Consider the following 22,114-nt stretch of genomic DNA (forward strand, 5'->3'; position numbering starts at 1 on the left):
TTGTTGGCTGTAATCTTGCAAACTTGGACGAGGTGGTGAGGGACGGGATGGTTGGACAATGGTAGACAATCCCTCCCACCCCCTCCATAACAAAGTGGACAAACTGAGAAGCAGCTTCAGCAACAGACTCCTGCAGCCTCACTGCTCTAAGGAACGGTACAGGAAGTCATTCCTGCCGTCCGCCATCAAACTGTATAATTTATCCCTCTCTGTCAGAGCTGAGCTCTCTTGACTGGACTTATGCATCAGCTCAGGTCCAAACCCTTCAATCACAATAATTGTTTAATGTTTATGTTGTAATTTTATTTCTATATTATTCTATATTTATGTAAATATTCTTATAATTTATTCTTGTCCACATTCTAATCTTATTTATTCTATTTCTATACTTTGTAAATACAGTTATATTCCTCCATGTGTAGGCTGCTACTACAATTCAATTTCCCTACGGGGATGAATAAAGTAAATCTTGAATGTTCAACAGTTTCACTGTTCTCCATGATGGTCAGAGTGTTACTGTGTGCCTTCTGCAGATGTAATTCTTGCATTTCATACAAGAGGTACTTGTTTTACTGTCCTCTCTGGAGGGACAGACCTGGCATATTTTCCTTTCTTTTCCCACCTGTGTCCACTGGAGGTTGGTTGGGTGTCCTGAGCTTGACCTTTTCAATCATGGCTGCAGCCACTGGGGATCGAGCTGGCCTGGCTCGTTTGAGTGTCAAGCGTTTTGCTGAGTTCTTCCAGGAAAAGCCAAAGTCTGTACAATTTGTTGGAATTCCATTGCTGGTTGATTTCAGTCCACATGACATAGGCATTATAAGCAGACATGTCCAAAATGTGGCGGAAAAAAAAAAAAATCAACAAAGGCCAATGGGCAGTCTTGCGCTGGCAGCTGTATGTTGCTGTTACTTTGTCCAGGATCATTTGTGGCTTCTTGTCTTCTCTAATGCTCAGAGATGCATCTTTGTGCATTTTACTCATTACATTACACACACCCCTATTAACATGTCCCGGTCAAATTGACCTGCAACATCATCAACATATCTAAGCACTGCACAGACACACCAACGTATCCAGATTTTGCACACCTGTTCATGACCCTAAATGAGGAAAAGTCACCAAATTTCATGAAAAAAAAAGAAAAAAAGGATAGCCAGCACTTTGGACAACACAAAATCTGAAACAGGTCAAACTGACCCTTAACATAATATGAGTTACAATGCTTTCATTTTTCTGGTCAATCACAATGACTCAAAGTGGCTATCCAGTTACTCATTATTATGTACTTTTAGGATTTTTTAAAATGAGATTAATTACAAAAAACCCATTATTGCATCACCTGCCATTATGAATATACAATAGTTTTCTTTTAAGGAAAATAATGGATCTTTGATTGAAAATGGTTTGAATTGTTCTTTTAAGCAGATTGACTGCTCAGATCTGTACCCATATCTCTTTGTAAACGAGGATGTTTCATCTGCTGACATGTTGGTGAGGGACATGGAGTGGTCCACACATATTCAGGGAATATTTTAAATACTATAGCATTCGAATCGGTTTGGAAGAGATTATTTTTCTTCAGTGAAACTTTAGAGGATAGAAATCTTGTATTCTCCTCTTTCAACAACACAAGAACTTTATATAATCACTCAGTTTGGCTCTGAAGGACTTCTCTTGCGGACAATAACCAATAGTATTATAATATTTCAAAAGAGTTTTAATCCACAGATGGCATGATGCTGTCATCCACCTAACTGACATCCTAGAATACTAAAATACTAAAAATGATGGCTCTCTTCATGCCCCCCTCACCCCCTCCAAACAGAGTTAGGAGGGCTCCTCAATAAAATAAGGAAGATTTCCACAAAAAGTATCAGAATTAATCTACATTCAGAAGATATTAGTGATTTGATTTTATATGATGGGCAAAAGTGTTTGACAAGTTAATAGACCAGTTGGATTAAATACTGTTTTTTTATATTAATATATATATATATATATATATATATATATATATATATATATATATATATATTCACTGTCTACATTATCTTTATTTTCCTGTCAGTGTTGCATGAAAATATAATTTAATATTAAAAATGTATATTTGGATTCCATGAGTCAGTATTTTACATATTATGTTATGCTGTTAAGTATATATTGCTTGTGCTTATACTTACTTATAGTTAGAATTATGTATTATTTTTTGGAAATGTTATAAACATTTGTTAAGCATTAAGAAAAACTAGAATTCTGTCATCACATGCAAGTTAAAAAGCTGTGGAAAGCAAGCAGCTTTTAGTTTACATTTATTTAAGCAATTTTCTGACCATTAGTGATGAAATGAACAGGGTTTGTGACCACTGTACTTTCAGAAGATAGATAACAGATTTTGCTGTGTCTCACAGATGAACTCCACAAAAAAAAGTTAAATTCTATTCTATAAATTTAATAACTTTGAGGTTTGGGGTGAAAGGCAGAAAATATTAGGAGAACCAAAATCAATTTTTAAAAACAGAACACAAGTTTACAAGAAATTAGAAATGTTTTAAAGTTTAATTAATGCAACTGTAGGTGGGACCTCAGAGCAAAATGCAAAAAGCATCAATGAGTCATGAGTGAAAAGTGTGAAGTGACTGCTTTGTTTGGTGATGCTATCCTGTTTGCGCTAGTTGAACATTACACCTAATAGAAAATGCTGCATGTTGACCTGCAGATTAAAATAATAATGGGATTTTTTTTAAATGGGAAAGTAGTTAATATAGCTAAAAACCTAGGTAAGTTTTGGACATTGAAGCTGTTAGCCCGTAACTGTGATACCAAATGACAGTGTACAGTTTCTTTACTACTTGAGTGTCTTCAAATTGTACTGTTGCACAAATTGCTGCAGAAGAAATGCCTGATTTTGAGTCCCTAATGTGCCAACATTGCACCATAAACAGAAGTCCTGTGACAACATCTACAACTAATTCTGCAAGTCCAGCACCATATTCAACTCATTCACATACTCATACCAGACACAAATTACTGAATGAAAAAAGATAATGATTGCCTGCCTGAAATCTAAATTTACTTCCTCAGACAAGCTGAAATAAAAGTTCTGTTTAGCAAGTTAAAGAAGTAAAATTCTCAAGTCAAGGATGAAGCCTTTGTCTGAAGTAATCACCACTGTTTATGCTTCTGGTGTGTCTCATATCAAATAGAGTGACATGGAAAATATTAAAATGTATGCATTCAACCAAATGCATTGTAAACCACATTTATACTACACTGTCACATTAGCATGCTGGCTGTCAAGCCAGTCTGGGTAGAGAAAAATTCAATCAATCAAGGTGATACAGGAAGAAGAGTAGCAACAGAGAGAGCAGTGATTTACAACACTGGGACTCGCACTGAGTGAACAATAAAGTCTGTCAAAGTTTTGTGACAAAAAGGAAATTCAAAAATGATCTTTATAAGCCTGAACTACATACAGACTTTGCCTGAATTTGACCTTTGCCAGCTCACCTTGAGATAAAAGTATAGTGATTTACATTTCTGCACATTGATGTTTCCATACCAAAACTCCAGCAGCATGATAAATGGAGGCAAAAATTACTACAAATCAAGAAATAACTCTTCACATATGATCACAAAACATACTATGATAAAATATCAGGCAAATTCTGCTGCCCAAAACAACTACAAAAGTATCCAATCCAAACAAATGCATGTGCTGTGACAATGTTGATAATGGATGGTTTGAATACATTTTTAAAAAATGACATTATACAGTGCTGAAAAACTGAATTGCTAGTCTCAGTTTGATAGCAACCTTAATCTTCTTTCCTCCATACTTTGGACAAAAGGACAGCAAAGAGCAGGAGCAGAGGGATGTCTGAGGCTGAATATTTATGTGGACCAATGGCTGAGAGGATAGGAGTGAGCTGAGCAGCTGTGTGCAAAACACAGTTTAGCGTGGAACAAACAAAATGACCCTGCCTGGTTGCGCTGTAAAATCCTCTCAAAAGACATAATGACTGGCTTCACTGCCTATGACTACATTCAAGAGAGTCCAAGAAATATTGCAACTATAATGTAAAAACACCCAAACTGACCTGAACAGTCTTTGAAACAGACTTTCAGTCAAGGAAATAATGAAACAAAAGAACATCTCATTGTTATTATGAGATCTCTTTTGCGCATATCAAGATCTTATAACCATGGGCCTTATTCCATAGTTCATCTGTGAGAAATTGGAACAGACCATGGAAGCATGTCAGCTCAATAAAGCCTAAATTCATCCACTCACTCCATGGAGCAATTAAGAGTCTCCAGTTGCCTAAAATGCACCCATTGGACTGTGATATGAAACAGAAATACCTGCAGAAACCCCATATATTTGAGGAATTTTGTTTGAAATAAAATGTTGTCTGAGTTCTCTGACTTCTTATCTGACTTGGTCCTCGGTGCAGATAAAGTCATTATTGGTGACTTTAACATCCATGTAGATGTTATAAATTACAGCTTTAGAAATGGTTTCATTTCATTACTTGAGATAGTTGTTTTTTTCTTCAACAGATAAATCAACCAACTCATAGCTTCAACCACACCCTTGATCTAGTTCTGATTTACAGTATGGAGGTAGAACATGTGTCAGTGTTCCCTCAGAACCCACTCCTGTCAGATCATTCTTTGATCATGTTTACATTTATGATTAAGGATTCTTCTATGTTCAGAACACAGTCTTACTATTGAAAATGTCTTTCAGATAATGCTGTAGCTAAGTTTAAGGAAGCGATCCCGATGCTAATCCCAGGACCACCATGTGCTTCTCCAGGGATCAATCATGTTAGCCTTGCCAAGGTAGTCTTCTATGTCAATGACCTGGATGATTGAGAATCTACACAGACAGCTTGCCAAGGTCGACTCTGTTGCTAAAGGTGCACCAACCTCACTGAGAATCACGCTTTATTCTGTTTCCCCCCTGAAAAAGAAAATAGTAAATCAGAGGAGGTGTGCCCCTGGTATAATTCACACATTAGGACCCTCAAGCAGAAAGTGCCAACACTACAATAGAAGTGGTATTCTTGTAAAATAGATACCTACCATTTAGCCTGGACAAACTGTCTTGCAGCTTACAAAAAGGTAAGGTTAAAACTATTTTACTTCTTTAATTGAAGACAACCAGAATAACCCCAGATTTCCTTTTAACACTGGCCAAATTAACCAAGAATCACAGCATTTTAGATCCACGTATCTTTTCTTTACTTAGTGGTGAAGACTTCCTGAGCCTCTTCATTGATAAAGCTCTAGCTATCAGAGAAAAACCAGGCCATCCCAAACACTGGACCATCACCAGATGTGCTGACTGTGGGAATATACAGGGTCTCCAACGAGCCCTTAAACTCCTTCACCCCTATATAATTCTCTGAGGCGTCTTCGCTAATTCAGAAATCCAAGTCCACCACCTGTCTTTTAGATCCAATCCCAACACACCTGTTGAAGGATGTCTTACCAATGATAGGCAGTTCTATCCTGGACCAGATCAATTGTTCTTTAGTGACAGGTTATGTACCCCGGTTCTACAAGGTGGCAGTGATTAAACCGTTGCTTAAAAAACCATGACTAGATCCCGATGTGTTTGGAAATTATAGGCCTATATCTATCCTTCCTGTTATCTCTAAAATTCTTAAGGTGGTGGTGACTCAGTTACTGGAGCACCTGCAGAGAAACAGCCTGTTTGAGATGTTTCAGTCAGGCTTTAGAGCTCACCACAACACAGAAACAGCACTTATTAAAGTTACTAATGATCTTCTTATAGCTTCAGATCATAGACTGGTTTCTATGCTGGTTCTGCTGGACCTCAGTGCAGCTTTGATACAGTTCACAGCATCCTGTTACAGAGATTGGAACATATGATTGGGATTAAAGGGACAACACTAGACTTGTTTAGATCGTATTTATCTGATAGATACCAGTTTGCTCATGGTGTTCCCTCTTCAAACAGTAGGGTTAGCCATGGAGTTCCACAAGGTTCTGTACTTGGACCAATCCTTTTCACCTTGTACATGCCCAGTTTATCCAAAATGCCTCAGCTAGAGTTCTGACAGGTATGAAAAAAGAGATCACATAACTCTACTGGAGTCCCATTCAATTTAGAATAATTTTTAAAATTCTTCTTCTGACCTATAAGATCCTCAGAGGCCTAGCTCCATCCTACCTGGAAGAGCTAGTGACACCTTCATCTCAAAAGACCGCTCCACTCTCAGAATGCTGGTTTACTTGTGGCCCCCAGAGTCTCTAAGGGTAGAACGGGGGGCCAAGCATTTAGCCACCAGCCCCTCCTGCTGTGGAACCAGCTCCATGTCCAGGTATGGGAGGCTGACTCCATCTCTACTTTTAGGATTAGACTTAAAACCTAGCTCTTTGAAAAAGCTTATTATCATTGATTCTGTAGTTCCAGTTATTATCCTAGACAGACAAATTCTCATACGTAGAGGTTCATCTAATTATCAGGTTAACATCTTAGTTATGCTGCTATAGGCCGAGGCTGCCAGGGTCCAGAATCATGATCACCTGAAAGACCTCTATCACCCTGTTGGGTCATGACTGCCTCTCCTCTCCTCTCCGAGTAAATTATTGATGATTTTATTTTTTGTATAGTTTCTCTGCCAAACCCCCCTCCCCCCGTATCCATCTACAGGTTTAGCCGCCTTTATAGCTGTATGCTGGCCTGCCGACCTCGGACCCTGCTGACCCACTCTACTCTTAATCCAGCATCTTGTATTATTAATGTATTTCTATGATCTCTGCTTATTCTATCCTCTACCTGTCCGCCCCCCTTCTCCTCTCTCTCTACCCAGCCGATCATCAGCAGGAGGGTCCCCCGACATGAGCCCGGTCCTGCTCAAGGTTTCTTCCTGTTAAAGGGAAGTTTTTCCTTGCCACTGTTGATTGTTGGGGGTCAGGCCTTGGGATTCTGTAAAGCGCCTAGAAACAATTTTTATTGTAACAGATGCTATATAAATAAAGGTTGATTTGATCTTTAGAAAAATCTTACATCTAAGACTTAGAAGCTGCAAAATGTTCAAAAAACCTTTGAATGTATAAGTCTTCACCAGTTTCAGATGGTGAGAGTAGTATAGTATAATCATTCACAACAAGAAACCCCTAATAAAGTGCAGAAGTCAGAGTTGAGTGGGCATGACATTCAGCAAGGACAAAAGTTGACAATATCCAGACAAAAAAACGTCAGTTTACAAGTCTATCGAGGGTTTTATTGCTCAGCTCATAATGCCACCATATGCGGTTTGATAGTATGGCTTGGCACACATCAAATAATGACAAATTAGCGGGTTGCTAAGGGCAGGTCAGATTTTTATTTTGTTTGCATTGTCTCAGTTTATTGCAAACCACTTGAATTTGTTGAAATGTGAAATGAGGACACAAACTGAAAGTCTGAACTCTGGGGCAAACAATTGTGCTTTTGAAAGGTGTTTTAGTCAAACTAGAACAGGGGTTGAAGTGTTATAGCACACAATTGAGCTAAGGGGAATGTCAGCATCAGGTACATTAGAAAAAACAACTCTCAAGCTGCAAGCTCCAGAGGTTGGATTGGAGATTTTCCATCCCAGCAATTGAGGCAATTCCCTTTTGGAGTTCACCACTAGGTTGTTTTGTACCCTGCTACACAGATGTTATACATCCAGCTGCTGTGACCTTACATGTCCTTCCCAAGGGCTGCATTGCAACACACAGTGGTACAGCTCACCCTTTAATTAACAAGTAAGCAGTCTTCCAAAAGGATTTACAAGACAACTCTTTTTACTTTATTGACATGTTTTTAACTGCTGGTGAATCTGAATCCTCCATTTAAAAGCTGCCCTCGAAAAGAATGTTTTTTTTTTTTTGGAAAGCAGTGGTGGAATGCTATTTTACATGTTATTTTGTCTGATAAAGGGTTTAAAGGGTATAATTTTTAATAATGATTTTACATTTTTGATGGAAGAGGAGTAGTGTTACACTGTCCCACTTTTATGAGTAACCATACACAAATTTCTAGTTGGCTTTTTGCCTTTTTTTGAGATGAGTTGCATGTATACATTTAAATGGCTCTTGAACAAAGACATGGATGTGAGATCTTTAAATTCTTCAGTTTCTTCTGTACTATGAGGTGACTGTTCTCTGGTCAATCACTAACAATAACACCAAACTATGGTCACACGTCACGGCTGCATTTCATTGATTTTCAGACTCATTCCTCAGTAATACCTGCCTTTGTGCATGAGTCAGAATTTCATGCATACAAGTGTCAAAAGAAAGAATACTAGAACCAAGACTTACTGAACACGTTTCCCATAATCCCGTTTTTATTTGTACCAAATTCTACAGTCAGCAGATGTTTTGAAGATCCTAATCTGACACTTTCCCTTTTTTCAGCAGCAGCAGAGGTATCAAAAGCTACTAGCAAACATGGTGCTGGCTGTGTTGATTCATAACACTCACTCAATCCTTGTGCTATTGTTCTGGCAAAGCTGAGACAGAGAAGTAGCAGGAATGTAGTTATGTTGCAGCTCATACAGACAGGAATATATTTAATTGCATTACAATTATATACATAAATGGCTCCTCATTAGAGGTAAAAGTAGAAAGACCCCTGCAAGTTCCTCACAAGCAAGGTTAGTACTAATGCTAACTTGTATTTCTGAACTTGACAGCAGGTTCTGAGCTATCTGTGATAAGGTAGAAGATCAGGAAATCTGAGGGGACGAATAGAGGAAGAGCTATACTGAAGCTACTATTAAGCTTCCAGACAGGCATTTCAAATCAGCATCACGCAAAAGAGCTTGCCCCAGACATGCACAACATCTACCAGACAAGCTCTGCAAGGTCGTCATTGCTAGAGGGAAATGGAATAAATCACCAGAGCCTGGACAATATAGTTGAATACGTAATCTGTATTACCCAGTAGGAATACTTTACCCTCAACTGACTAATGGCTGCATATGTGCACCTATGTGTGTGTGTGGACCTTTTTCACTCTGATTTTCGATCAACATGATTGTGCAAGTTCGCTTCAGAAACAAGTATTGGTGTGTATTGTTCAAGGAGGAAGCTTAACATGAGAACATTCTGTCTATCAAATGTGTTACAAGCTTTCAGTTCACTGTTCATTTGTGGGGAGAAGATAAGGAATAATTTTATTCTATTCTATACAGAGAGAGGGAATAGGAAAAGAGTGGTTTTACCTTTCGGAAGACCTCGTCCCAGTGTCACAAAGCCAGAGGAGATGAAGTTATGATGATTGGCACCTCCACTACTCCTGATATTCTCCTTTCCATAGTGAAGACCTGTTCAAGAACATATGCATACACACACACAATGTCAGTTAAAAAAGGAAAAAAAAATTGAGCAATAGAGACTTGTTAAATTTCAAATAAATCCACTATCCAGTTATTTTACACATTAATTTACTAATCATTTGTATGGTCTTAGAAGTAAAGGTTTTATTTTAGAGAAGTAAAGACTCTGTCTTTTGAGGAGATTGTGTTTTGGCTCTGTTCTTATTAACTTTGTCCTCCTTATGATATTTATTGTGCCAATGTGTCACATAACCACAGTACTTAACCACAATACTCCCATTATACTTAAAATTCAGTCACTTTTGCATGAACATAAAGACCTATTCTGTTACGGTTTAGTTCGAACAGGACCCAAATGCAGACAGGAAACAGCCAACTCAGTCTCAAAAAAGTTTATTTTAAATGAAAGAAGCCTCAAACACTGCGAGGAGAAAAAACCCACTTAGCACGGGGAAAAGATCCTGCCCAATTCTTCATGAAAGTAGGGAGGCGTGGTGACCCTGAGTGAAGCATAAAACTGACGGAACACCACAGTGGTGAACAGGAACCCCGGTCGATTAACAGCAGATGTTGCTGTCACCAATGCCAGCTGTGAGAAAGAGGCTCCACCACGCCCCCCCCCCGGAGGCAGAACAGAGGACAAAGACACGGAAAACACACCAAAGAAACCAAAACAAACACCCAGGACCCTGTCAGTACCTTCCCCTCAATGGTCACCTCCTGGCACCCTACCAGGCTTGCCAGGATCGTCCCTGTAAAAATAATGCAGGAGACTGTTATGCAAGATGTAATGCCTGGGAATCCATGTCCGCTCCTCCCGACTGTACCCTGCCCAGTCCACCAGGAATTGTAAGCCACGTCCATGCCAGCGGACGTCCAGGATATGCTGAACTGTGTAGGCTGGGCTACCATCAATAACACGAGGGAGAGGCAGGGGTTCGGACAGAGGAACCAGATCTGATCCAGTGACTGGCTTAACCCGAGAAATATGACAGAGGTTGGCCCGGACAGAGGGCATGGCCACTTCATACTCCTGTAATTCAAAAAATAGTGGTTGGTATCCCAGGGAAGCCATGAAGGGCAACAATCCATTGGCAGCAGAGACCAGCGAGTTATGGGCATACTCCACCCAGGGTAGAAACAAACTCCAGGAAGCAGGATTTCAGCAACCCCACACCTGAGGGCACTCTCCAAACTCTGGTCCTCTCCGCTTGACCATTGGACTGCGGATGATATCCAGATGAGAGGCTCACCAAGGCTCCCAGAGCAGTGCAGAAAGCTCTCCAGACTTGGGATGTAAATTGGGGTCATCGGTCTGACACAATATCTGTAGGGAAACCATGGAGACAAAAAACAAGTTGGACCAGAAGATCCCTAGTCTCTGCTGTGGAAGGGAGTTTTTTGAGAGGAATGAAGTGGACACCCTTGGAAAAACTATCCACCACGATGAGGATGGCATTATTCCTATCTGATGGGGGAAGACCAGTGACAAAGTCCACAGCGATGTGTGACCAGGGGCACCGAGAGGTGTCTATTGGATTGAGGCGGCCAGCCAGAGGTTGGTGGAAGGACTTTCCACGGGCACAAACTTGACAGGCTGTTATGAAAGCCTTGGCATCTCGAGCCATGGAAGGCCACCAGAAGCGCTGCCTAAGGAAGTGCAGAGTCCGTGAGAGACCAGGGTGGCAGGGAAATCTGGAAGATTGACCAGGATGTCCAGAACTCTGAACAAAGAGTCGGTTAGGTGGGCCGCCCCCAGGTTCTGGAGTCAATTGCTTTGTCTCTAGGACCCTCTGTCCACCTGCCATGAAGCAGCAACAACAATGCAGGATAGGGACAGGATGGGGCCTAGCTCTGAACTGGAGGGATCTAGGGAAAACTGGCGAGACAAGGCTTCTGGCTTGACATTATGGGAACCTGGGTGTTAAGTGAGGGAGAATTTAAAAACGGTCAAGGAAAAGCACCCATCGTGCTTGCCGGAAGTTCAACCTCTGTGTTTCAAACGTATGGCAGGTTTTTATGGTCGGTCCACACTACAAACGGGTGGGAAGAACCCTCCAGCCATTGTCTCCACTCCTGCAAGGCAAGCATGACTGCAAGCAGCTCTCTGTTCCCAACATCGTAATTTACCTCAGCCAGCGTCAGTCGTCGACTGTAGAAGGCACAAGAATGGAGCTTCTGATCAGCTGGGTCCTGTTGGGAGAGAACAGCGCTGACACCAATGTCCGAAGCATCCCCCTTCAGCTGGGGTCTGGGTGAGACAGAATCGGCGCGGAGGAAAACAGGGTTTTCAAGTGACTGAAAGCTGCCTCATCTTCATGGGACCACTGAAAAAACCTTAGTGAGGAAGTTAGCTTGGTGAGGGGAGCAACATCTTTACTATAATTGTGATTGAAGTGCCGACAGAAATTTGCAAACCCCAAGAACCGCTAGAGCCATTTGTGGGAAGCTGGGGTGGGCCAATCCGCCACTGCACTCACCTTGGCAGGATCAGGTGAAAGTTATCCCTGTCCAACAATGAATCTCAGGAAGGCAATGGAAGTGCTGTGGAAGTCACATTCCTCTGCCTTAATGAAAAGCTTGTTCTCTAAGAGGCGCTGGAGAACTAGGCAGACATTCTCTACATGTTCCTCCTTCATTTCAGAAAAAATGAGGATGTCATCAAGATAAACGAAGAGGAACTCATTTAGCATGTCGCGAAGGACATCATTAACCAGAGACTGGGACACGGCTGGGGCATTGGTAAGACCAAAAGGCATGACCAGATACTCAAAGTGGCCCAAGGGTGTGTTAAACGCTGTCTTCCATTCTTCACCTTGAGGTATCTAAACCAGATGGTAAGCATTGCGAAGGTCAAGCTGAGAAAAGACCCGAGCCTTGTGGAGAGGACCAATTCGCCACATCGATGAGGGGTAACAGGTGCTTGTTCTTGGAAGTGATGTCATTCAGAGCTTGATAATCAATAGAGGGTCGAAGGGAGCCATCTTTCTACTAAACAAAAAAGAACCCCGCTCCCACAGGGAAGCAGAAAGGGCGGATTAGGCCAGTTGCCAAGAACTCACTGATGTACCTTTCCATAGCTTCCTGCTCTGGCTATGAGATGTTGTATAGCCAACTCGAAGGCAGAGAAGCTCCTGGGAGGAGGTCGATGCCGCAGTCATAAGGGCGATGAGGTGGCAGAGAGAGAGCATGCTGCTCACTAAAGACTGCTCCCAAGTTGTGATATTCTGCAGTTATTGTGGAGACAAGTGTTTTGGCTCCGTTCTTATTAACAAGTTACAAGTCACAGTCTATAATAATGACATTTTAAAAATTATTTGAAATTTTGAAAAATGCACTGGAAAATAAAATTATAGATAACAAAGTATAGACTTTTAATATAACATCTGTGTGGTCTTTGGATTGACTCGACTCTCACTGTAAATAATAATAGAATTCAAACATGGTTTGTGTGAGGAAAATATATAAAGGAAAAAAGATCATAAACATGTCACAGTAGTCACTCGTGTCAAAGGTCCATCTGACCTAACATAAGAAAACTAGTGATCATGTCAAAGACCAAGTGACTCATTGATCTAATCAATCACTGAAGTCCAAAAGTCAAAATTTTGAGAAATAAATCTGGATGTTAACAATTCATTTAGATCTTGAATGTTTTAGGTCAGGTGGGCCTACAATGTGGCAGTGAAAAGACATAATTTCCTTAAAAAGCAGTAGCTAACATTTTTCAGGGGCAGGTATGAAAACACAAAACTAAGATGAATTGATCAAGTGCAGCTCATCGATTATGTTCTTACAAATTATAAAATAGAAAGAACTTGTCTTTTTTTCCATGATCACCATTAAATTAAACATGGAGCCGTATCTTCAGGCACAGCTAAAGGGCAGTTGTCGAAAAAAGCAACGAAAAATAAATGTGGATTAAATACCCACATATCAGTGCACTCTAAACTCATTCCTGTCTCCCTGCAATTCCAGTTGCTGCAGACACACAGCTGTTCCCATCATAACAGCAGCTGCAAGTCAAGCATTGTAAACATTTGTTACATTTGTGATTTGTAGGTGGCTCCACCACTCACTGTGGTAATCCTTAAATAATCCAGAATGATTCTACATATTCTTCCTCTTTTCTTGACATCTGTACAACAAAATTACCTATAAAGGTGGAAAAATGTGGAAAAATTAAAAATATTAAATGATGATATGGCCATGGTAAGCTCACACGTTGCTTAAACTTCATCACGGGCAAAGAAAATCCTCTTGCTGTGATTATGTTTTAGCCAGCAGTGCAGATGGGGACATTCAGCTTTGTCCGTCCTCATGTTTTTTTTTAATTAAAACATTACATTAGTTTTAAAAATGTTCGTTATGACCTTAATGATACTGTCTCCAAACCAGAAAGTGAGAAAGAAAAGCTTAAAATGTTTAAGTATAACAAAATTTAGTGTGTGTTTTTGGTTTTATTTCATGAATTCACTGCAATAAATTAAACAAAGCAAGAAATTGCATTGGGCACATTGTTGTGGATAAAAAGGACATCCTTTTTATTCACTGTCATGTGATGACATCATCTTTAATCCCAAATAGAGTCATTATCATGCCCAAACTAGAAATATTTGGGTATCCGTGCAAGATATATTTCCACCTTCTTAACAACAAATAAAAGATTTATTGGCATATGACTCATCTGTTCATTGAGCAATTGTTATGACTGGTGGAGTGAACTTTTGATTTTGATAATGCTTGGAGAAGAGGAACAATAGAAATAACTGAAGGTCATGTCAAGGCTGGGTAAATGGCTACATGCTGTATATTAATTATTTATTGTACGACATCTGATTATCTACAGCAGCTGAGATTAAAGCTTCATTATGTAAATCTTAAACTATTACCCTGTCTATTTTCAACCTTTCCAAGAGGAACGATTAATCATGAATTATCATTAATCTGTAGTCAGTTACCCTGTTTGATTGACCTTTTTAGTTGTAGAGGTATTGTATAGAATTTCTGTCAAGTAATCTGAGGCTGAATGGAGATGTAGAATTCTATTCTTTGCTGTGTAAAGAGAAAGCTAAGCAATACTCACAAAGAAAAAAAGGCAAAATATAGTCTGTAGTAAATAAATCAGATTTATTAGGAAGGGAGATGTAAACCAGGAGCCAAATTCATTACACACAGACATGTTTATTGTTTACTTTGACCAAAGGCAAAGTCCCATAAGGCCTTTTTGTCTTCGTCTGTTTTTGCTCCAGTGGGCGCTTTGTGTTTGCGCCTGAACCAAAAAAAAGATAATCTGATGACCCCAAACCCCCTTTGCTTTTTAAAAAAGCAAAATAAACATAACAAGGACACCGGGGCACAATCACTATGTTCATGTTCATTTTTACCCTCCTGGAGAAAAAGTCCAACTTACCTTTTTTTTTACACAGAAGTCTTGAAAGATGTTAGAAAGCACTAAAAATCAATCCTTAAATGCTAGTTGTTATATTTGTTGTAAGTGTACTTGATGAAGTGGGAAAGATACTCCAGAAACTCTGGGTAGAACAGACATTGGTAGTTTAAATGTGACACAAATTTAAATGACTGCATGCAAGACACTGAACACAGTACAACTGTTTGAAAGTAGTACCTGCAACAAAAAACTGTGCGGTTCAGAGTATTTGGTAACTTTTGTTATAACTTGGTGTACTATGCATGAAATGTATGAAAAGGAGACAGGGCAAGTAGCCTATTTTGTCATCATTTCAAGAAATGTAATTACTTGAGGTGACTGCAGCTGAAGAGCCATGGTTCACTGTGCTGTTAATGCCTGTTTAAGTACAGATGAATATGAGTGTACTCTTCATCCCTTTTCAGTGGCGCCTCAAAGTATTTCATAACACAGGTTGGAACTCCCAAATTGTATGTGCACATTAGCCATGCTTTCCGCCTGAGCTTTCTGCACCTTTCATGTCCAGCCCCATTAGGACTACTATGGTCTGTGATTGGAGGGAGTGTGTGTATGTGCGTGCGCGCGCACGTGTGTGTTTTTAGCTGGGGCAGACTGAGCTATATCACTCTGAATCAAAGATTTTATGTAAGCAGGAAAAAACCCAGACCACTTAAGCTGATGATGTGAGGCCGACCTTTACAGATTAGAAATGAAATACAAGCAAAGCACGTACAGCTTTTGCCTCAGCTGTGTCTGCCGTGTGGCAAGCCAAGTGACCATTAAACACCTTTTTCTGTAGCAGCTGATTGGCAAGGAGTTTAAGTAAATGACCACACCTTTTGGTCACTGCGAACCCAGAACTACAGGAAATAGTTGACTGATGGCAAATTGGTGAGAAGAGGCCACATTTAGGCAGGCCCAAGACAGTATAATTTTTTATCTACAAGGAATCAATATTTTTTACTTTCGTGGAGCTCAAATCCCACACACAACAAATACATGCAGAGGGGTATTTGCCTTGTATTTTCAGAGGAAGGGACTTCTGTCATGTTTCAGATTCCAAATGATCCTATAAAGAGAACCTAGTAAAAATACATCTAATCCAAATGATGATGGTAGATACATTTTTAATGCAAAGAAAACAGAAGTAACTTAAGCTTACTTGTGCATCAGTCATTAAAGTAATCAGCATTGTCGTTTCTTCTTGGTATAACAACAACAACAATAATAATAATAAGAAGAAGAATGATAAGATAATAAGAATAATATTTTCTACAGTGTAAATCCTTTGTATTTTTTCATTATTTTCCATCTGTGCCTTTTCCAATGCCAATCTGATAACACAGTCTTTCCAGTGTTCAGCCATAATCACTGATTTATTTTCCCTGTCTGTTTCCTGGAGCGGAGGTCTTAAATCATGCCAAAGAGCGACTGAGAGGTCATCACTTCTCACCTATCAGGCACTGCAGAACCACTTTACCATACCAACCAATTATTATTTCTGCTAGTAGTTTTTTGTTCTTTGCTCATACAAACTGAGGCAGGAACAGTGGCAAGCAAACAGAGAGTTTGATGAAAGAGCTCTTACCATGGTTGGATTTGGAGGTGTGCACAGGGGTGTAGTGGTTCTTTGATGAAGTTCTGGCAGGTGTGTTGTCTTTTGGTGAGCCATTCATCGCTGCAAAGTTCTCGCAGTCATACTGCGATATGGGGATAGGGCCTTGTTGCCTCAGGATGTCTGCAAGCGCCCTGGGAAACCACAGAATTACACTGAGTCGTTTTGCTTCGCTAGCTCTGTGCAGTGGGATTGAATGTTAAAATTGTGATAGATCTTTGTTTCAGCTCTGTTCCAAATGATTCATTATTGTTGGGACGGTATTGTGATTTTATGGGTGACTCAGTTCTGGTCATTATAATCATTGTTTTGGGCACATGACTAATTGGGCTGAGTATGTTTTTTAGAACCCACCAGGTGCATATGGAAGGATGAAGCCCTTGAGTGGGATGGGAAGGAGAAAGCAGCAATTACAATGAAAAAAGTTCAAAAGGTATGTGTTTCCTTTTCCTGGCACTGCTTTTAAAAGACAGGAACAGATTACTGTTGCAGTATTGCCTCATCTCAAGGCTTTTGCATGACAAAAACATTAAGGACATCAAGCTTTTAAAATTTAGCCCCACTCCTCATCTACCCTCTATCCCCGCTATTTATTGTGCACGGGCGCATACATGTCAAACGACCTGTTGATACTGCTCCAATGTTAACACTATCCATTATTTACCATCTTAACATTGCTCAAGTATCTTGAGGAAATAATGTGTGTCAGCAATGTTCACAAATAGACCACAATGTGTCATAACACTGCTATGGTGAAGCCTCTGGAGGAGGCTGAAACCAGTTGAGTTGGTGAAATGGAGTCAGTGGCAGATCTTAACATAGCTAACCTTTTGGGTGCCTTATGGGCACTATATAGAAATAAAAGATGACATTTTTATTTTTACTTTTTAATTTATGCAGGATGAGCTAACAAACATGAAAGTAAATATGCTTGAATATAGATATTATGAATATAAATATCTTTCCCACAAATAAACTCTACACATCAGACTTCCACCACCTCAATTGGCTATCCTGTAAATCCTGTACATTTCTGTTCAGATTCAGGATCTGATAGGATCTAATCTGAACGTACTCTATAGAACAATCTGTAAATTATATAAAACAGATTATCAACCTGATTTCTATGCTAGAGCTTCTGAGGTTATAGGAAAGCACCCTGACCCCCACCTGTGTATTCTGTGTATATATTAATCTTCTTTCTTAGTAAAACACTTTCTTAGGAAATAGCAATCAAAGTGGCACAAAGCTTACAAACATGAATTGTGACATAAATCATGATAAAGGTGGAAAAAAAATATGGGATCCCTTTTCTCAGATCAAGAAAGAATACCAAAGTAGGTAAGACAATTAAAATTAAATAACTTTTGATATTATGATCCTAAGAAGAATAAATATCTACCCTTTACAAATTGGCAGGAGCTATGTTTGGATCATATTAAACACATTGTGATCTCCCTTTAACAGCATTAATGTGAAAATGTGTTGACCGATCTGCTTTATTTGAGAAACCTGGGTCCAAGAACTGGTCTCTCTGAGCATTTACTATCATTTAGCATTTACTATTTGTTTCCAAGTCTTTCTTGGTTTTACAGCCAAAGAAAGAGTCAAACTTGTCTATAAATCTTGGTCTCATAATATATGCCATGCCTGTTAGTGTGTGAATCGGGGTCTTTAAAGGCTTGCTTACCTGTGAATATTCATTTCCTGGGGTGGCTCCGTGGCTTTGTCATACGCGACTTTGGCTGAGACTCCCAACACGATGATAAAGGCAATGATCCCACAGGCGATATAGACCGCCGTGTTAGTCTGGTCCATGCTCGGGTCGTAGGTATCACCGGTCGGAATAGGCGATGGGGCGGCTGTCACCACCCAGACCGGGGTCTGATAGTTCTTACACGCTTTCTGTTCCAGCCGGTCCTTCTTGTACTCGCAGCAGAAGCGCAAGTAGCACGTACCGCAGCAGTACCGGTGGTCCGTATTGTTACACTCGAACATTTTATCGTACTGGCCGCTCACGTCGTAGTAGCCCAGGCAAACATCATGGTTGCTGGGGGAGGGCGGCAGCGGGGTCTTGTGCGGGACGACAGTCGGGACTATGGTGGGTTTGAGATCCTTTCTTCCCCCCTGTTTGGACTTTTTGCCGCTGATAGCAGCACCCATGACGCACAGAATGTCCAGATAGATCAGTAGCAGGAGGTACTTTGTCTCCATGGCAGCGCGGAACTATTCGAGTCGTATCTTCACTGCACTTAAACTATAGTGAAACACGCGGGGGGTTAGTCTTGTCTTAGTTTCGCCACTAAGTATCTCCCTGCCCGCTCCGGTGTCACCGTCATGCTAAATTCGACTCTGCTAAGGGCATTCATCGGCTGTTATTACGCAATGGACGCTCTATAAAAGCCCAAAGCGACCCATCAGCAGCAGCAGGAAGGCAGCATATCCTCATCGGAGGGCGAGAGACGGCTGGCCGGGCGGTGCGGGCTCCTCCGCCTAGCAGTGTCGCTGTCCGTCGTGCTGATTCTAGGAGCGGTTCTGCTTGTTCTCTGTTTCAGCCAAAGTTCACCTGGATAAACCCATTAATAGCTCGTTAGGTATTAACATCACGTCACAATGGCGTCATTAAACTAAGAGGCAGGCGTCCATTCAACTTGACAGATTTTAGACGTAAAAAACCATTCGATTTCATCTCATTTCTATTCAGCTTACAAACACAGTCATGTATTCCTGCTGTATTATTTCATTGCAATTCTGCACTCAGCAATTCAGTCTATTCACCCTCTTTTTGAGTCAACAAGGACATTTCCTTTTCCTTCATATATTTATGTAATGTGAGTTGAATGTAGCTGGCCTACCTCAGTCAGGATAACCGTTGGGGAGTTGCTCTGCCTGGGTCTCTGAAAGTCACGAGTCTCTCTCTCTCTCTCTCTCTCTCTCTCTCTCTCTCTCTCTCTCTCTCTCTCTCTCTCCTCTCTCTCTCTCTCTCTCTCTCTCTCTCTCTCTCTCTCTCTCTCTCTCTCTCTCTCTCTCTCTCTCTCTCTCTCTCTCTCTCTCTCTCTCTCTCTCTCTCTCTCTCTCTCTCTCTCTGAGCGTGAGGGTGGTGAGTGAGAGACAGATTTCCACGTTTTTTCAAAACATTCTCTATATTCTAATCTTTATTGTCACACCTCGTGGTGTTTATTCACTTTGGGGAGCACTTCTCTGCTGTTTCGAGCGTTGATTCACTGTTTTTGGTTAAATTGTTTGGTGGCCACGGCCGCCGTGCCCGTCATGGCAGCGGCGCCGGGAGCCTTCGCGTTTGATAAACTTACCCGCAGACACGGCGTCAAACTCTCTCCGCCGACCGGTGTGTCCGTGGAGGAGTGCGCGCTGGCTGTGGGGGACATTGTGGGGCACGGAAGTGTGAAGTCCGCGTCCAGAATGAGTAAAATGGTGGTGGTGTTTGTGGACAACACGGACAAAGCCGATCAGCTGGTGACGACGGGGGTGGTAATTAATGGTGAACTGACGCCGGTGCTTCCCCTGTCGAACCCGGTAAAGAAGGTGGTGGTGTCCAACGTCCCTCCGTTTTTTAAGAATGACATGTTGTTGCGGGAGCTCAGCAGGCACGGGCGCATAGTGTCCCCGATGAGGCTAATTCCTCTCGGGACCAAGTCCCCGCTGCTGAGGCATGTCGTGTCGTTTAGACGGCAAGTATCCATGGTCCTGAACAATAATGTGGAGGAGCTCCGGCTGAGTCTTCGTTTCAGGGTGGATGATTACGATTATACTGTGTTTGTCACCACCGACTCTCAGAAATGTCTTTGTTGTGGGGAGGAGGGCCACCTGATCCGGTCGTGCCCGAAGGGCGCGGAGGCTCGCCAGCCAGCCGACCCGCCTGTCAGTGCAGCGCCGCACCGCATGACGGGCACAGCGAGCCCCCGCAGGGTGATACAGGTAAGATCGCGCTTACGGACAACACAGACAGAGAGTCACTGGGACACACCAGGGCACAATGGCAGGCACGACCGTGGAGGCGGAAGAGCCAGCAGGGCTGCAGGGAGACCACCTAGAACTGGGGAGTGAGCGTACCACCAGGGAGCTCGTGGAGCAGACGGCCATAAGAGTGGCTGAGACTGTCCTAGAGATGGTGGATGCTGTCGTGGAGGAGAACGGCCTCAATGTGTCGATCAAAAGAAAAAACACAGATACGAAGGCAAAAAATGATAAGATAAAGAGACTGTCCACCGAAGAACAGGTGTCTCCTGCTTTTGGGCCGGCGGTGGACGCACCTGGCCTGCAGGATGGGCAGGTCATGGTAAGGTCGCAACACACAACCTCCCCACCACAGCACACAGGTTATAATTGACTCACCTCACACACACAGCTCACTGGACACACACAACTCACAGGACGCACAAAGCACCCCAATGGACACACAAAGTGCACAAAACGCTTTGTTAGATACACAGGAAAGCAACGTTTCACAGGACATGCAGGAGACCTTTAATGATAGTGATGACTTTCGGGTGGAGACACATCATCATTACTCTCTCTCAAAGATTAGGTCCTTCCTCAAGAACACAAAGGGGATGAGGTCGGTACAGGCGGGGGACTACTTCCCGGACCTCCAGCTATTTCAGGAGTCCGTCAGGCACCTCATGAGGGCTGGGAGCCTCGGCGAGCCCTCTTTTACTGACCAGGAGATATACCGCCTCAAAAAACTGCTGCAGAAGGTTCGGTCTAGTCTTGAGGGCGCCGACTAGGCCTTACACGTTCCCTCTGTGTTGTCATGCAACCTCATCATGGCAGATATCAGGGTAGGAACTCTGAACATTAATGGTGCTCGGGAGGACACAAAAAGAGCCTCAGTGTTTGCCCTCATCACCAGCAAACGACTGAGCGTGACCTTTCTTCAGGAGACCCACAGCACCCCGGACAATGAGCCTGACTGGAGAAGGGAATGGGCAGGGCAGCTCTTTCTTAGCCATAGGAGCAGCAACAGTGGGGGGGTGGGGATCCTTTTCTCCAGAGACTTTGTACCTCTCTCCTCGGTTGTAGAGGAACCTGTACCAGGTAGATTGTTAAAAATAACCGCTGTATTTGAAAATGTTAAGCTTGTTTTTGTGAATGTGTATGCTCCCACTGCTGGGTTGGACAGGCTGCTTTTGTTAAATGAGATAGAGAAGGTTGTCGCAGGTTGTAACAACAATGAGTTTCTGTTCCTGGGCGGAGATTTTAATTGCATGGAGAACCCCCTGCTGGACAGGAACCACCCGGAACCTCATCTGCCATCCAAAAGCGCCCTCACAAAGCTGGTGCAGGCTCGTGAGTTGTGTGATGTATGGCGGTATTTCCATCCGGGTCAGAGTCAATTCACCTGGACCCACTCCAGGGGGAACCAGCTCTCTCTGGCCAGGTTGGATCGTTTCTATTTCTTCAGGCACCATATAAATATAGTTACGAGGGTGTTTATCAGCCCGGTTGGTCTCTCTGATCATTCTCTCTTAAGTTGTGTTGTTCATATAAGGAATGCAAAGTGTGCAAGTGCATATTGGCACTTTAACACCCACCTGTTGCAGGATAACTTTTTTAAGGAAGCCTTCAAAACCCTGTGGAGCAATGTTCAAATGACAAAAGACAGCTACAGCTCCATCCAGCAGTGGTGGGATGTTGGGAAGGTCCATATCAAGCAGTTTTGTCTGCAGTACACCCTCAATGCCAGCAGGGACATGGCCAGGTCCA

At 41.9% G+C, this 22,114-nt stretch overlaps 1 protein-coding gene across 9 annotated transcripts in view; it reads right to left on the bottom strand.

Annotated features, from left to right (window-relative positions):
* Positions 1-19,308, bottom strand: part of LOC130538617 (protein shisa-6) — an 88,431-nt gene extending 69,123 nt beyond the window's left edge. For 5 of the 9 annotated variants that reach the window (XM_057056421.1, XM_057056437.1, XM_057056413.1 and 2 more), the window contains exons 1-3: positions 18,081-19,163; positions 16,364-16,524; positions 9,231-9,332 (exon numbers count right to left, since the gene is read on the bottom strand). In XM_057056421.1, coding sequence (XP_056912401.1) covers positions 9,231-9,332; positions 16,364-16,524; positions 18,081-18,604 — 787 coding nt within the window. In that variant the 5' untranslated portion in view covers positions 18,605-19,163. Of the gene's footprint in view, positions 1-9,230; positions 9,333-16,363; positions 16,525-18,080; positions 19,165-19,245 lie in introns of those variants that run through there. The other 4 variants (XM_057056455.1, XM_057056445.1, XM_057056395.1 and 1 more) reach the window with 3 other exon arrangements.
* Between the last annotated feature and the right edge of the window lie 2,806 nt (positions 19,309-22,114).

The sequence above is a fragment of the Takifugu flavidus genome, chromosome 1, assembly GCF_003711565.1.
Source record: "Takifugu flavidus isolate HTHZ2018 chromosome 1, ASM371156v2, whole genome shotgun sequence".
Classification (NCBI taxonomy): Eukaryota; Metazoa; Chordata; class Actinopteri; order Tetraodontiformes; family Tetraodontidae; genus Takifugu; species Takifugu flavidus.